Source organism: Sus scrofa, chromosome 1, assembly GCF_000003025.6.
Source record: "Sus scrofa isolate TJ Tabasco breed Duroc chromosome 1, Sscrofa11.1, whole genome shotgun sequence".
Classification (NCBI taxonomy): Eukaryota; Metazoa; Chordata; class Mammalia; order Artiodactyla; family Suidae; genus Sus; species Sus scrofa.
In genome coordinates, this window is record NC_010443.5 from 156,292,330 (window position 1) to 156,308,610 (window position 16,281).

General features: G+C 36.1%; 1 protein-coding gene across 7 annotated transcripts in view; it reads right to left on the reverse strand.

The window, feature by feature from the left end:
* Positions 3,556 to 16,281, reverse strand: part of CDH7 (cadherin 7) — a 140,491-nt gene continuing 127,765 nt past the window's right edge. For all 7 annotated transcript variants that reach the window (XM_021099453.1, XM_021099416.1, XM_021099464.1 and 4 more), the window contains one exon: positions 3,556 to 5,820. In XM_021099453.1, the coding sequence (XP_020955112.1) occupies positions 5,327 to 5,820 (494 nt within the window). In that variant the 3' untranslated portion in view covers positions 3,556 to 5,326. The remainder of the gene's footprint in view (positions 5,821 to 16,281) is intronic.

Below are 16,281 nucleotides of genomic sequence, written 5' to 3' on the forward strand. Positions count from 1 at the left end.
TGATCTGTAATGAGTCTGGGATCATCTAAAGGCTTTCATCTTCCTCTTATGATTACAAAAAAACTGTTATTTGTAATCTCTTGCCCTTGCTGATGTCCTTAATTCTTATTAATGACTAAATTAGTTTGAGTTGGATCCCAGCCTCTAAAGATCTTATAAAGTAACTAGTTTTGAGTAGTGACTTCAATTAATTATGCCAATTGTCTCTTTGAATATTCTTTCCAAATTTAGGATATTAATTGCATGCTTTTTTCCCTTAATGCATATTTTCAAAAACAGAAATTACCCTTGTTTACCATATAACAGTAAATATAATTGACCTTATTACAAATTTCCATAATTTTCCATAATAAAGACTTACATTTTTACAATGTTTTACAGTTTACACAGCATTTTCATTTAATCATTTCATAGGCCTTCAAAACAGACAGGATAGTAATTAACTTAGTTTTAATCCTGAAGATGGAAAGGTTCAGAGAATTAGAATGTTACCTATAGCACAGCAAAAATGTGCCAGAACTGGCTCCTGACCCAGATTTTATAAGCACAGACTAGGGGTGCTTCCTAGTTCATCACAGTGATACTCAAAACGCCAAAGTCTGGTGACATTCTGTAATAAACAATAAATAATTCACACTCCATATTCTGTGTTAACAATGAAATGGCATCTACACAATAAAGTGAGGCAGTTATCCAGATAGTTCAGCTTAGCTTAGCACCAATATCCTTTTCCTAATTCAGATTCTTAAACAAAATATTGTTTCCTTCAGTTTATCAGATTTTCTAGTTTTATAGCCTAATAGGCACTTACTAAGTAACAATATACTGGAATTAACAAGGTAATATTAGACTTTTTTTTAAGGGTTCTTCAGACATGCTTCCCAATGTCCTTTAGACACACACACACACACCCCTATTCTTTTCAGTTAAACTCTGTGCCAGCACAAGTTAGCATAACAATGAAAAGCTATCAGAATGTCATGCACACTGGATGTCTTGTTTTGCTTGAGAAGTTACTCCTGGAATTAGACCTTACAGCGCCTGCCAATTCACAGCCTCAAATAACTCCCATTTTTCTTAAGGGCTAATACCATTCCTCTTGAAACAATTTCATTAGACTCAAAATGTAAATGCTATAACTCCTTTCTCTATTATGATGATGATTAGTTAGCTAGCATTATTGTTAGCTTTCCTTGCTGAACTTTTCATATACCACGTCATATACATACACTATATATCAGTAATTTAAAAAGAACTACTATACATTTCAGATCAAATAAACTACATAGACCAATAGAAACGGAATGTCCTTATCTAGTCACTGTCATATACATTCCATGTGCCACTAGCTATGTCCAACCAGAAAGAGTTAAGAGTAAGTTGAAGCTTTCTTTTAATCAACTTTAATTAGATCAACTGTAAATAAACCTTCAAGTAGTGATTTAGAAACAATTAGGGTAATTAAAAGTTTGTAAGTCAATAGATGTCAAATTAAAATGGAAAATTTGAAGATTAATATTTATAGCTACTGCTTTCAAACTTTAAAATATTTAAACAAGATGCTTTTTGCCTCTTGCAATATATTTAACATAATTTAAGATCTTCTGGATTTTAAACTTGAATATAATGCTAAGCCTATTTGCATATAAGTTTCTTGGGGCATGTGGGCCATATCACAAACATCACTCCTATCTTGTATAACGACACCGTTTACATGAGAATAATTGCCAAAGCCTGCTCATCAGCCAGTGTAGTAAATGTAATTGGGCATGAAGTTAAAATAATTTAAAACATTCTCAGAGGGCAGTGTGAAAAGGCAGCTATCATTACCTAAACATTATTACTTCTTGCTTATGTCTACTAGTTAATCTAACAAATGACTTCAGCCACAGCAGAGCTTTGTTATCAAAGGAAAAGGATTACCAGTTTCATCTAGGTTATTGCTTATAGAAAGATCTACTAACCGCTTCCATGCAGCATTTTTCTTCTCATCTCCTTCCTAATTTTGGTCTGCAGCTGACCTTAGGATATTGTTTTAACGGAGACTATTTTGTGTATCCAAAATCATAATTTGGCCTTGATCTGCCAAAGTCCACCATCTTGATAAGACTGAATTTTCATATTCTTTATTCTGACTTAAAATTATGCAAGGATAACTATTCAGAATAGAAGCTTGGGTGTATTTCTTTGACATAGAAACAAAAGCAAATAAATTTTTGAGAAATTAAGTTGTTGAAAATATGCATTACTTGCTTTGAGTTTCTAATGGTGCCCCAACATGGACAAATGGAAAATACGTGAATTTATTGACTTCCTGAACTGTTGCCTTTACTTGAAATTATTAAGCCGTTGTTTCCCACAGTGAAGTGGATCTTCTACCTTTCTACTTGTAGTTCCAAGGATCTGATGCCAGGAAATCACTACCACATGCCTCAGTATTTAGTAGGAGGATAGAGCATTAGTCTTTTCATGTCACTATTTGATATTCTCATTCATAGTATATTTACAACCATGAAATTTCCTTTAATAAAGTAATTTAAGCAGTGGAGTGTTGGTCTAAACACTTAACTGGTTCTCCACGGGGGTGGGGGGATGGGGAAGGTAGTGTTTGCTTGTTTCCGTGATGGTCTAAACATTACCACTACTGCTGACCCACCAAAATGATATCACCATAAATGGAGCTGGGATGAGATGTAAAGAATTGGTTCCTGGGAGTTGGTTTGAGCTGGTTTCAGTACACCATGGAGTTTTAGTGACTAGATGATACGTATTTACTTAAATGCTTTTGGAGACTCTCCCAACTAGCTTTAACATTGATTTTTGTTGATCAACAGTACTAGTTTATGGGTTTACAAAAAAGCCTACCTCTCATGTATTATGTCAGATAAGTGCATACAGCCTTAGATTTCAGCAGGAAAAAGAAAACTAAAATAACAAATTCGCTATCATTACAATTAAGTTTAGCTAGAGCAGTTCATATAAATTCCATTTATATTAGGGACATTCTTCCAACCATCTCAAGATTTTTTTTAAGTACCATTGGATCAAGAGTTCAATACTGTACTGTTATCAGCTTCCACATATAAAATTGCAATTGAATATATGCAAGAATTTCAAATCTTTATTTCAATTTGAGGCACTTCCCCCCAATCTACTGTTGGCAAATATGAAATTCAAAAAAAAGGAAATATATATATTTGAAAAGGAGACAAAGCAAGGTGAATGATGTGATGTTCCTTTTCTAAAATACATTCAAACTTCCATGTAGTGACATGTGCAACAACTTTGACACCATAATCCAAATGTACTGTTTTACCTTCTTACAAATAACAAGGGGATTATTACAAAATTGTATTCTCAGAATCTTGTTGATTTAACACCTATATAATGCCTGCACCACACTTTGATTTTATTGAATTGGGTGACTGTACTATGCTTTACTTTTTTAATTTGAAAATTTTACATATGTGACTAAAAGTCAAGAACAGCATCCCTTGCTCTTATAAAATTGCTTTATATATATTAATACAGTAAGAAGCATATTTAGTCATGAAACAATGTCTATAAAACTTTATTCAAATGAAAGGACTATTTGCAAATAATTAGATTTATTGAATTATTTATTTGATGAAGCTGAAGGCCACTTTCACATACTTCATTTCTAAAGGTGGGCTGCAATTTTACAGGATCCTACAATTTCTCCTCATGTAATCAAAATATTGATGTTCTGGTTCTAGCACTTGTCTTTCAGAAAGAAGCACTTTTAGAACACAATTTCCTATATAGTGTCCACTATCTGTAGGTTTATTTGGAACCCAACAATAAACCCTTTTAAAAGGAGAAAAGAAATTCATTCTTGCTTGATTGAATATATTCACATTAAACTTGTATTATTCTAGAAAAAAGTTTAGGTAGAAATATTCTTTATTTCCTAAAATTCTTCTTTTTCCTAACATTTAAACACATGTGATCACTTGAAATTTCTCTCCTCACTTTGGCACTCTAAACTGGTTTAGAAATTATACATGCTTGGTTAATTCTTGAGCAAACACATCTGCATCAAAATTTAAAGATGGATTTTGAAATTTATAACATTACATTGTTTAAGTTTTTTTTTTTTTAATCAGTCTTATACTCAGTATTTTTACAGCAAAAGAGGCTGAGAGAAAACAAATTTTCCAAGGTCTTTGGGGCATATAGAATTTGTGACCTTGAAAAATAAATCTGGCATCAAAGAAAATCTCAATTTTTTCTGAAATCTTCCTTCTAAAATACAAATATTTTATTCTAATGTTTTGTAAATTCTAATGGCTCAAACAACTCATATATCCTTGTAGCTGTGCTCCTTTCTGAGATGTGAACGTCAACAAGGCTAAATTGCTGTACTTTTTTCCCCATTTCCATGCTTCATTTCCTTCATGTAGCTCAGAACTGGAGAAAAATCAGCATCTTCTGATGAGCTTAATATTATGAGGCAGGAAGATGGACCTGAATTTAGTGGAGATTGGAGCTCCAAAATAAATATAACACCATGTGTCAAATAAAAAAAGGAAAGATATTCTCCTGTACAAATCAGAAGAGATAATAAAAATCAACGAATAGACAGCAACTTTTTTTCATACCTACACAAGCATCTCAAAACAACTGCAAACTGTAAGAATGATTTACCTTTTGCTTATTTGGAACACTTTATAATTTATTGGCTAAACAACAGTTTACATTGCCTTAAACCAAATTCTATTGTCTTGTGTTGGAGGATTGGGGAGGATTTTCTAAGAATTTTTATACTGTGAAATAAAATCTATTTGCTAACCCACGGCAATAAAATTCTGCTGGGTTCTATAATCCAGCAAGCTAAAAGCATCACTGTAAATTAAATCTGTCCCAAGTTTTGATATGCAGGAAGTTCCACGACTTTTCAATGGCACATCCTACTATCCCTTTTACTGCCAGTACCGTGAAGATCTGTACAGGATCCTGGGGTCACTGACTGCACAGGGCACTACTTTCTCATAGAGTTTAGGTGCCTTTGCAGGTATCTGAGAGTTGCTATCTATTCACAAACCACAGAGCATTTCTCTTTATCAAAATGCCTTCAAATGCTCAGAGTCTATGGTCAGTGCGGTCCCTTGGGTAAGTCTAATGAAGATATGCTTCACCAAGGCAGAAACCTAAACGGTTAAAAATGGAGAAATATTTACAACCATTTCCTCTAGCAAGTGGAGTTCTTGTTTTCTGTATGCAGTGGGTTGGTTTTATGTGTGTGTGTGTTTATTTTTTTTGCTTTGACTCTTTCTTCAGTACATCGCAAATGGAGGTTCCAAGGCTATGAGTACAGACTCTCCTGGCCGGTTCCATACATGTCTGCAAGTCGTTTAAAACGTGGGCCCCAGTCACTAAGGTAGTCGTAATTCTGATCAGAGTTTGAGCTGATAGACTCTAAGGAGCTAAGGGATTCGGCCACTGAGCCATTTCCTTCGAAGGCGTATGTCTGCAAGGAATCGTAAGGGGGGGCACAGGGGTCCACATCGGCTTCTTTCAGTCTTTCCCAGATAAATTCCCGGAAAATGACATTGTCTGGGATGCTTTTAAAAGTCGGCCGACTCAAGAACTGAATTTCGGGAGTCACGTCCCTCCGGGTCTTGGTGTCCCTGATGACATGCAGGTTTCTGAGTGCGGCCATGTCAAAGGCTTCCGTATCCTCCTCTCCCCCTCCCTCGTCATCGTATCTCACGATATTCTCTCTGATATCTCGCTCTTCATCGAAGATGAGGGGCTCTTTCTTCCGTCTTCTCATCGTGACGATCAGGAGGATCAACACTGCAGCAAGAGATAGCAAAGGGAAAGTTTCAGTAAACTCACCCACTGCCCCTCCTCCTGGTGAAATTAGGCCTTTGATGGTGACTTCAAGATTTTTTTTTTTTTTCTGCCCTTTTAAGGGAAATGAGTGGGCCGCCTACTTATATGGGAATTCACAGCAGTAAATGTGCTAAAACTGCTAAAACGCCTTTAAAATAGAACCCTTTCATATATCAAGAGACCCTTTTCCACACCTGTTCAGAATTGATGTCTCCCTCTTGAACGTAACCTCCAAAGCATTTGACAGAGCAAACTTAAGGGCCAGTTCAGGATAAATATAATTATTTCAAAGCCATGAAACACAAAGGGATTTTTCTGAACTCCTTAATTGCTGGAAAAGCAAAGCGACATTCATAAATGTTTGGGGTCTAATTTAACAACTGCGTTTCAGAAGGAAATGGATTATAGCATTTGGTCGGGTTCTTTGAAGAAATGCCTAGTACTTGTCTATGAAACTCAGCTGTTAAATTCAGTGTGTCAGACCATATACATACATTAAAGCTTCTCTGTAATAAAGTCTTACTTTCAGTATGAAACACTGAACTTGGTTTTTATGTATTATACCTAGAGAGAGAATACAGGTGTGAGATCTTAGCTCGTAGCCAAAGACTGACTGAAGAAATCAATCATCCCTTTAACATCAGGTCTTTTTCTTCCTATATCAAAATTAATAAAGCACATGGTTACACTGAAAAGCAAAGGAGAACTACACTGGCTACTCTTTAAACTGTATAGACTTTTTGTGCTTTGAATAAGTACAGTTGGCCCTTTATAGTTTCCACATCCAAAGATTCAACAAATTTTGAATTGAAAGTATATTTTTCTAAATCCAGAAAGTCCCAGAAAGCAAAACCTGAATTTGCTTCACACAGGCTACAATTTACATGGCATATATACACATTTTACTGGGTATTATAAGTAATTTAGAGATTTAAAGTATAGGGGAGGATATGCATAAACCTATATGGAAATACTATGCCACTTGATATACAGGACTGGATGCATACTTGGATTTTGGTGTAACAGGCATCCTAGAACCAGTTCCCTACAGATACAGTCAGACCACTGTATACACTAATAAAAAGACTACATTGCTCTGGCTATGAGTGCCTGAACTGGCAACACATTAGATTTCATGGCCCATGGCCCATTGAACTAAGTTAAAAGGAAATAAAGGTATTCTTGAATTTTTGAATTTTAAAAATATGTAAAATTAGTGAATAACATGTCTACAAATAAAATCTTTTTAACAATTTTTAATCGCAATAATTTATTTCCTGGAAGAGTCTAGAAGGCCCAACATATACATAAAGTGGATTATGGTTTGCAATATGTTACTCTCAGCATAGTTTTAAAAAGAAGTCTGAAATATTTAAAATATCTTTTAGGGTTTTTCTTTGGCATTAAGAACATATTTGAGGGAGTTCCCATTGTGGCTCAGTGGAAACGAATCTGACTAGCATCCACGAGGACTCAACTTCTGATACAAGAAATAGGCTTTATCCAAGAATATATGGGATACTTAATTCCTACTAAAAGAAAGAAAAATGCAGACACATACTGTTTACAAACTAACAAAAATGTCTATATTGGAGTTCCCATTGTGGCTCAGTGGAAATGAATCTAAGTATCCATGACGTAGGTTTGATCTCTGGCCTCACTCAGTGGGTTAAGGATCCAGTGTTGTTGTGAGCTGTGGTGTAGGTCTCAGACATGGATGGATCTGGCATTTCTGTGGCAGTGGTGTAAGCCAGTGGCTACAGCTCTGATTCCCCTAGCCTAGGAACTTCCATATGCTTCAAGTGTGCCCCCCCCCAAAAAAAGTGACATTTGAGAATAAAAATAAAGACATCAAGGTAATTCAGAGTAAATTAAATGCAATGGCTAGAGGTGGGGCATAGTCCATCCTTCACACCTGGATATACTTAAAACATCAAAAATCTAAGGATTTATATAATTCTAAACAAAATGTATTATTGCCAATGAAAAGTACATGCTTTCCTAAGTATTTGCTATTTTCTATCATAAACAGAAATATGGCTGACAACGAAATTTTTATTGGAAATCTTTGGAAATAGTGGGCTACCAAGTGTTGATTGTGGTACTTTTCTTTCTTTCTTTCCTTTCCCATTTGATCCTGGTCTGTTGCTCCTACATAAGTTTTATCCACAGCCTACAATTTAGAAATTAAGATACATATCTGTGCTTTCTGGCCACCTTCTCATGTTGCTATGGCATATAAATGGTATTCTGTCTCTTTTTTTGATGCCGTTTACTACATTTGAATGTTTTCAACTGGCTTCATCAAAGTAGCAGACATGTAGTTCAGAGACCAGGGCTTTTGAAGTGAATAAAACATTCATTTCTAGTCCGTTTCCATCAATATTCTGGTATGTATCTGTCCTCCCTGTTAAGTAGAATAGATAAGCAATGAGGTCCTACTGTATAGCACAGGGAACTATATCTAGGTTCTTGGGACAGATCGTGATGGGAGATATAAAAGGAATATATAATGTGTGTGTGTGTGTGAGTGTGTCACTTTCCTGTATGGCAGAAATTGGCACAACAGTGTAAATCAACTATACTTTAATAAATTTTTTTTTTTTTTTTTTAGGGTTGCACCTGCAGCATATGGAAGTTCCCGGGCTAAGGGTGGAATCAGACTTAGAGCTGGCAGCCTACACCACAGCCATAGCAACATGGGATCCAAGCTGCATCTCTGACCTACATCATAGCTCATGGCAAAGCTGGATCCTTAACCCACTGAGAGAGGCCAGGCATCAAACCTGCATCCTTGTGGATTCTAGCTGGGCTCATTACTGCTGAGCCACAACGGGAACTTCCAAAAAATAAATTAAAAAAAAAGAAATGTGAGAGAGCAAGAAAGCAGTTAAGGTGAGAAATGATGTCTGTTCGCAAGACATACCATCCCATCCTCACAGCAATTCCCTGGAGTAGGTAATTTCCCATTCGAAGGTTGTCTCAGGCACGTGAAAGAAACAACTCATCTATAGTCAATGCAATAACTCAGTGTAAGGTGTACTCTCATCTGTTTTCCAAACCTTTGCCCTTTCCATCACACTGTGAGCTTCCATAGAATATAATTGAAATAGAAACCTAGAACTCAAGTAACAACTCTTAGAGAAAGACACATCAGGAAGTTTTAAGACATATGAAGGGGTAAAATAATTTTAGTTTTATATACAACTTTAGTTGCTGAAACTTTTTATACAGTTCCCCAGAAATAAAAGTAATTGCAACATAAAGTTAGACCAGGAAAGGTTCCTTATGAAGATGTCAAACTGAATAAGACAAAGAGCAGAGGTGAGTGCCAAAAAAGAGTCATGATGGGTAGACAGGCAGAAGCAGGTGAAAATAAGAAATCTTTTACAGATATTGGAAAGTAAAACTGAAGGGGAGCAGATGTCCAATTCAGTGCAAAAGGATGGAAGAAATGAATGGGCATGAGAGTAATGAGGGTACAAAAAGGGAAGAATGATCAAGAATTAGATGCTCTTTTTCACTTGTCTAAGAAGGCAAAACACTTCCAAATTCTCAATTCTCTTTCCTTTCTATAATAATTACAATGTCTTGATATACACACACACACCTGTGTTGTGTTTGACAATTATTCTATTGTAAATATATTTTCAATCATAGTGTTGAGTAAAAATGAAACGTGAGCACCCATGGGTATGTCAGCCCATAGGTACAATAACCCATTAAAGATATTACTATCTTATGAAGTCTGCCTTATTTCCCAATCTTGCCTGAAGCTGGGAAAAATGTGAAGAGTTTTAGAAGGTTAGACAGTTTAACATTTCAATGACTTGGAAGAATATTAATTTCTAACAACTTGAGCATGTATAAAAAATAAATTTTAACCTTTACGTAGAACAAGTATTAACTGCTCTTCAGGGGCTTTGGAGATAATCCCTGTATTAAAAAGAATATTTTCTGCCTAAGCAAGCACAAGATTATATATTTTAAGAGGCTTTATCATACGTCTTTTCTGTCATAAGGACTACACTTCTGAGTGGAAACAGAAGAAAAGATTTAGGTCTAGTTGAAGTCTAGACATATATTTACACTGTGCTGGCTGCTGGTGAACAAATACAGGCTAACCATTTAGTATATGCACTAAGGATGATGATAAAAGCTGCATACAGAAGTATACATAATACATTTCCTCATGGAGCTTACAATTAAATAGGGCTGACAAATATCAAATTGCAAGGCAACCATATGTAAAAGTAGAACAGTGATAATTACTCCAAAAGAGGAAGATATTTTTTAAGGACACATATTGGGGAAGCAGATCCAGAGGAGGAAGACAGACCTGAGCATAATGGAAGGCTGAGGGTGGAGCAGTGATAAGGAAGAATATTCTTGGCACAGTCAACCAGTGAGCAAAGCGGTGAGGCCAGATTGGCTGGAGAGCAAAGAAAGAAGTGGGAGTGGAGGTAGGAAACAGAGACACCAGCCAGGCCCTGCAAGCCCAAGAACCAGCAAGTGTTAAGGACAACATGTGATCAGATTTGTTTTTTTTTTTTTTTTTTAATCATTGTGATTGGACTAAGGAGGAAGGGAAGAGTAGATGTGAGAAAAGAAGTTAGATGCCAGTACAGCAGTAAAAAGCATAATGCTGACCTACGTTTCTGATTTTAGATTTCTGCTTCCTAACATTCAATTCAGCATTTTCTGAGCATCCCAATATGTAGGAAATACTGTTGGGTACTGGCAAAATATAACAAGAGGTGATTCCTACATTCAAACAGCTGATTCTGTGGGCTGTAAACACACAGGTAAATAGAGGACAAATCACAAATTATAATGCAATTCACTGTAAGCAGGTACGGACATGCATAGGGAAAAGAAGCATGCAGACCAGGAGCCCACCATTCTCTTACACCCAAGAGGTACAGAAAGAAGGAGAAAAATTCAGAAGTTTACATACTCTAAGTTACTGAACTCCTTTATTCTCAACTTCACTGTGGTGTGTGACTGATACATATCCAGATATTTACACTGGAACATGGTTTTTACTGAATCACCTGAAAGCAGGGCCACTTCAGTCCTGCTTTCCTAACCCACTTCCTAGAAGCTAACAACAGCATTATTTACCCAGGACTTGCTAAAATTCTGCACATGTAAGCTGATCACCACAAAATGGTACCAACTGCTAAATAAGGCTACTTTTATTAAAGAACTTTTTTCCATTAACACTTCTTTTAAAAACAAATTTCAAATTTTGAGTCTGGGGTTCATTTAAACGAACATCAAGCCAGTTTTTCTCTATAATTAAGAGTTTCATTTTAAATTGTAAGACTTAATATGTAAACCTGTTAAATATCACCATTTACCAAAAGGTTAATGCTGGCATTATAGTTAATTCAATGATTTTTTTATTTAGCACAGATTATCTAAAGCTGTGATCCCTACAAGGTCAGTGATCTTATTCCACCCAGATATAGCTAAAACATGGAGGACAGTACTTGATAGTATAATTTCAATAAATACTAATTAAATTGATGAAGTACAGTAAGTTCCTGTGTCACACAGTGGGTTAAGGATCCAGCATTGCTGCAGCTGTGGCATAGGTAAGCAACTGCAGTGTAGGTTCGATCCCTGGCCCGGAAACTTCAACATGCCGCAGGTGTGGCTGAAAAAAAAAAAAAAAAGGAATTCAGGTAAGGTATTATGGCAATATGCAAATAGTTCTTACCATTAAGTTCAATATTTCGTATAAAAAACAATTACATCATGCAATAGTTATATAGTATTATGAGATAATGCTATGAAAAATTTAGGGGAAAGTATAGCCAGTGTATGAGTATATAGAATATGAGTTTAAAGTATGTGAGTCAGCTTTTACCAACCAATACCATTTTCTCTGTGGTCTTTACAAACATTCAGAATTTCTTTTATATTATCATTTTTTTTTTATTTTCCCACTGTACAGCAAGGGGGTCAGGTTATCCTTACATGTATACATTACAATTACATTTTTTCCCCCACCCTTTCTTCTGTTGCAATATGAGTATCTAGACAAAGTTCTCAATGCTATTCAGCAGGATCTCCTTGTAAATCTATTCTAAGTTGTGTCTGATAAGCCCAAACTCCTGATCCCTCCCACTCCCTCCCCCTCCCATCAGGCAGCCACAAGTCTTTTCTCCAAGTCCATGATTTTCTTTTCTAAGGAGATGTTCATTTGTGCTGGATATTAGATTCCAGTTATAAGTGATATCATATGGTATTTGTCTTTCTGGCTCATTTCACTCAGTATGAGATTCTCTAGTTCCATCCATGTTGCTGCAAATGGCATTATGTCATCTTTTTTATGGCTAAGTAGTATTCCATTGTGTATATATACCACCTCTTCCGAATCCAATCATCTGTCGATGGACATTTGGGTTGTTTCCATGTCTTGGCTATTGTGAATAGTGCTGCAATGAACATGCGGGTGCACGTGTCTCTTTTAAGTAGAGTTTTGTCCGGATAGATGCCCAAGAGTGGGATTGTGGGGTCATATGGAAGTTCTATGTATAGATTTCTAAGGTATCTCCAAACTGTTCTCCATAGTGGCTGTACCAGTTTACATTCCCACCAACAGTGCAGGAGGGTTCCCTTTTCTCCACACCCCCTCCAGCACTTGTTATTTGTGGATTTATTAATGATGGCCATTCTGACTGGTGTGAGGTGATATCTCATGGTAGTTTTGATTTGCATTTCTCTTATAACCAGCGAAAACATTCAGAATTTCTTACTAGTCACAAAAGAGTTGTCTAAATCACTATTCAACATGGTAGCCACTGGCCACAAGTGGTGAAGGAGCATTTGAAATATGGCCCCCTCTAAGCATAAAATGATGTTGATGACTTAATTTTTTAAGGAAAACATAATCTGCATTGGTATATGTTAAAATTACAATAACATACTGCATTAATAGCTTATATTGCATTAAATAAGAGGTATTACTAGCATTTAATTCATTTAAAAATTTTTGCTAATGAGGTTCCTTGAAAATTTAAAATTATATATGTGGTTCACATTTGTGAATTACAATGTGTTTCTTTGGGACAGCTGATCTAAACAAAAGATACAGAAATACCAGAAAAATCTTAATTGCATATGGTCTTCAGGTATACTACTCTTATTGTAGAAGATTTTATTACCAAATGACATATTGAACAGTGAAACAGGTATAACTGAAAAATGACCTAAATGAACAATCTGCTAGCACCAAGTTTAGTAATTTATTAATTATCCACATTAATGGGCAAGTAGAACTTAGTCTTTCAATAACTTTTTTTAACTCCTCACTGTTCTTTGATCCTGTTGATTGGCATACATTTTCACTAATCTTCCTTTACTCTTGAATGTTTTTTTAATTGTAAAATTTTTATATATATATATTTTTTATTTCCCCAATACATTATTGTTTTTCTACTGTACAGCATAGTGACCCAGTTACACATACATGTATACATTCTTTCTTCTCACATTATCATGCTCCACCATAAGTGACTAGACGTAGTTTCCAGTGCTACATTGCTGATCCATTCCAAAGGCAATAGTCTGCATCTATTAACCCCAAGCACCCCCATCCATCCCACTCCCTCCCCCTCCCCCTCGGCAACCACAAGTCTATTCCAAGTCCATGGTTTTGTTTTCTGTGGAAAGGTTCATTTGTGCCGTATATTAGATTCCAGATAAAAGTGATATCATATGATTGGTGGCTTCATCTCAGAAGCAACCACGGCAGAGAAACATCCTTCTTTCAGTGTCAGTTTCAAACTCCCCCACTTTCTCCACACCAACCTCTCCATCAACTCCATAACCTTCCTCGAAGGTCATTAAGTGGGAATTTCCAAACAATAAGTAATCTTCAACTACAATCACTTCATTGGCTTATTTTAAGTAGCCACCTTACCACATTCTTATATCCTGTTTTCTCCTAAACCAGAGAAATCTAGAGTTTTCCATGTCATCTCCTGAAACAGTAGTTACCAACAACCTTGATATTTGCCAAATCCAATGGGTGCTATCTCAGCCCTTTGTTAAATGACGTATCTTTCAGATCTGATACCATATTTGAACCAGGGAACAGAATATGGGTAAGTTTTCTTGAAGTAATTCAAAAGAATATTATGGGGCTTCTAGAGGCCACTTAAAATGTTTTACTCCTTTTTCTCACATCATGGTGTATATGGTGGCTGCTCTTTAAGTAGAACTTGGGGTCACTCTTCAGTTCTTGTTTTCTTACCTTTTCATCCCTTCTCCCTAGGTGGGGTCAGTGAAACACTCCTCGGGATGTTGCTGAGTGCTGACATCTAAATCTCCCATGTCTCTCTCTGGATAAACAGACTAGATTTATAAATGCCTACTCACAATTTTTATTGATAAAAAGGTACAGACTTCTCAGAATCTAGTAAATGCTTATAAATGTTCATTATTCACATTTTAAAATTATTTGTTCCTACACTTGACTTCTATAGCTATTTTCCCCATTGTTTCTTATACAACAGACTTAACCTCATTACAAACTTTCCTCTAATTTGTTTCACATCTTGTGCTGTTTTTTCCCAACCAAGATACCAACCAAATCAGAAGCTTTCAGATCATCTCTGACCCTACTTCTTCACCTACTCCCTGCTCATCCCAATACCTCAGTCAACCAGTTCTTAACATATTGCAACCCTTGGGTTATGCGTCAAATCCCATCCCTACACACACCTACTCTGCCTATTTAAGACACAAATTTACTTTAAATTCCTGCTTTTCTATTTACTGGGTGTGTGGACTTAGACAAGGTATTTTAACTCATACTGCTTCGGTCTCCTCCTCTCCAAAATAAACATAATAATAGTACTTACCTCAAAGAAAATATTTCATAGTAACTTTATGAAGATTGAGTTTATATTTATATAGTGCTTAAGTAGTTCTACATAGTAAACACTATCTGATTTTGTTAAGTGAATTTCTGTAGTAATTTCTTTTGTAAATCAACTATACTCCATTTTTTAAAAAAAAGTATTAGTATCAGAGGCATAGCAAAGTGAATTTTATATACATTTTATATATGTATCTCCACTCTTCTTTCCCCATATGGGTGATTACAAACTACTGAGTAGATTTTCTTGTGCTATACGGAAGCTTCTTGTTAATCATCTATTTTATAATCATCTATTTTATACAGTAGTATGTATATGTTTTTCCCACCCTCCCAATTCCTTCCTCCCCATTGATTTCACCTATGGTAACCATAAGATTGGTTGTGAAATGTTTGTTTGTTTTACAAATAAGTTCTTTTGCATCATTTTTTAAATTAGATTCCACATATAAGTGAAATCTAATTTCACTGATACTGTATGATATCTGTCTTTCTCTGACTTCACTCGGTATGATTATCTCTAGGTCCATCCATGTTGCTTCAAATGGCAATATTTCATTCTTTTTTTGGCTGAATAATATGCCATTTGTATATATATATATATATATATTTTTTTTTTTCTTTTTTTTTGCTATTTCTTGGGCCGCTCCTGAGGCATATAGAGGTTCCCAGGCTAGGGGTTCAATCGGAGCTGCAGCCACCGGCCTATGCCAGAGCCACAGCAACGCTGGATCTGAGCTGTGTCTGCAACCTACACCACTGCTCACGGCAACGCCGGATCGTTAACCCACTGAGCAAGGGCAGGGACCGAACCCGCAACCTCATGGATCCTAGTCAGATTCGTTAACCACTGTGCCATGACGGGAACTCCTGTATATATGTTATAGTACATTCTTACACAATTCAGTTCCTATCTTTTTGGGTATTGCTAAAATTTGAGTCATATAATTGGGTACACAAAAATATATACTTTACCATTCACATACATGTGATTTTGATAACCCCCAGTTAACTTAATATATTTGCTATCTATTCCATTTATTGGGTGGTAGAATGATGAATAATGGAGATCTTGGGCCTATTTCTAAGGGGCTTAAATATATATAATAAAGGTAGCAAAATGAGCAGTAGTGCGTCCTAAGTACTATTCATCGATTCATTCCAATATATTTTTCCTCCAAGGTGCTTTTATATTTGAACAAAGTGAACATATTTACTGATTGTGATATGTGCCACAAAGGAAACACACACTGGTTTTTTTTGTTTGTTTTTTTGCCTTTTTTACGGCTGCACCCACAGCATATGGAGGTTCAGGCTAGGGGTCTAGTCAGAGCTAGAAGGCTTACACCACAGCCATAGCAACGCAGGATCCGAGCTACATCTGTGACCTACACCACAGCTTACGGCAATGCCGTATCCTTAACCCACTGAGCGAGACCAGGGATCAAACCTGCATCCTCATGGCTCCTAGTTGGATTCGTTTCTGCTGCGCCACAACAGGAACTCCAACACACAGGTTTTGTGATTAA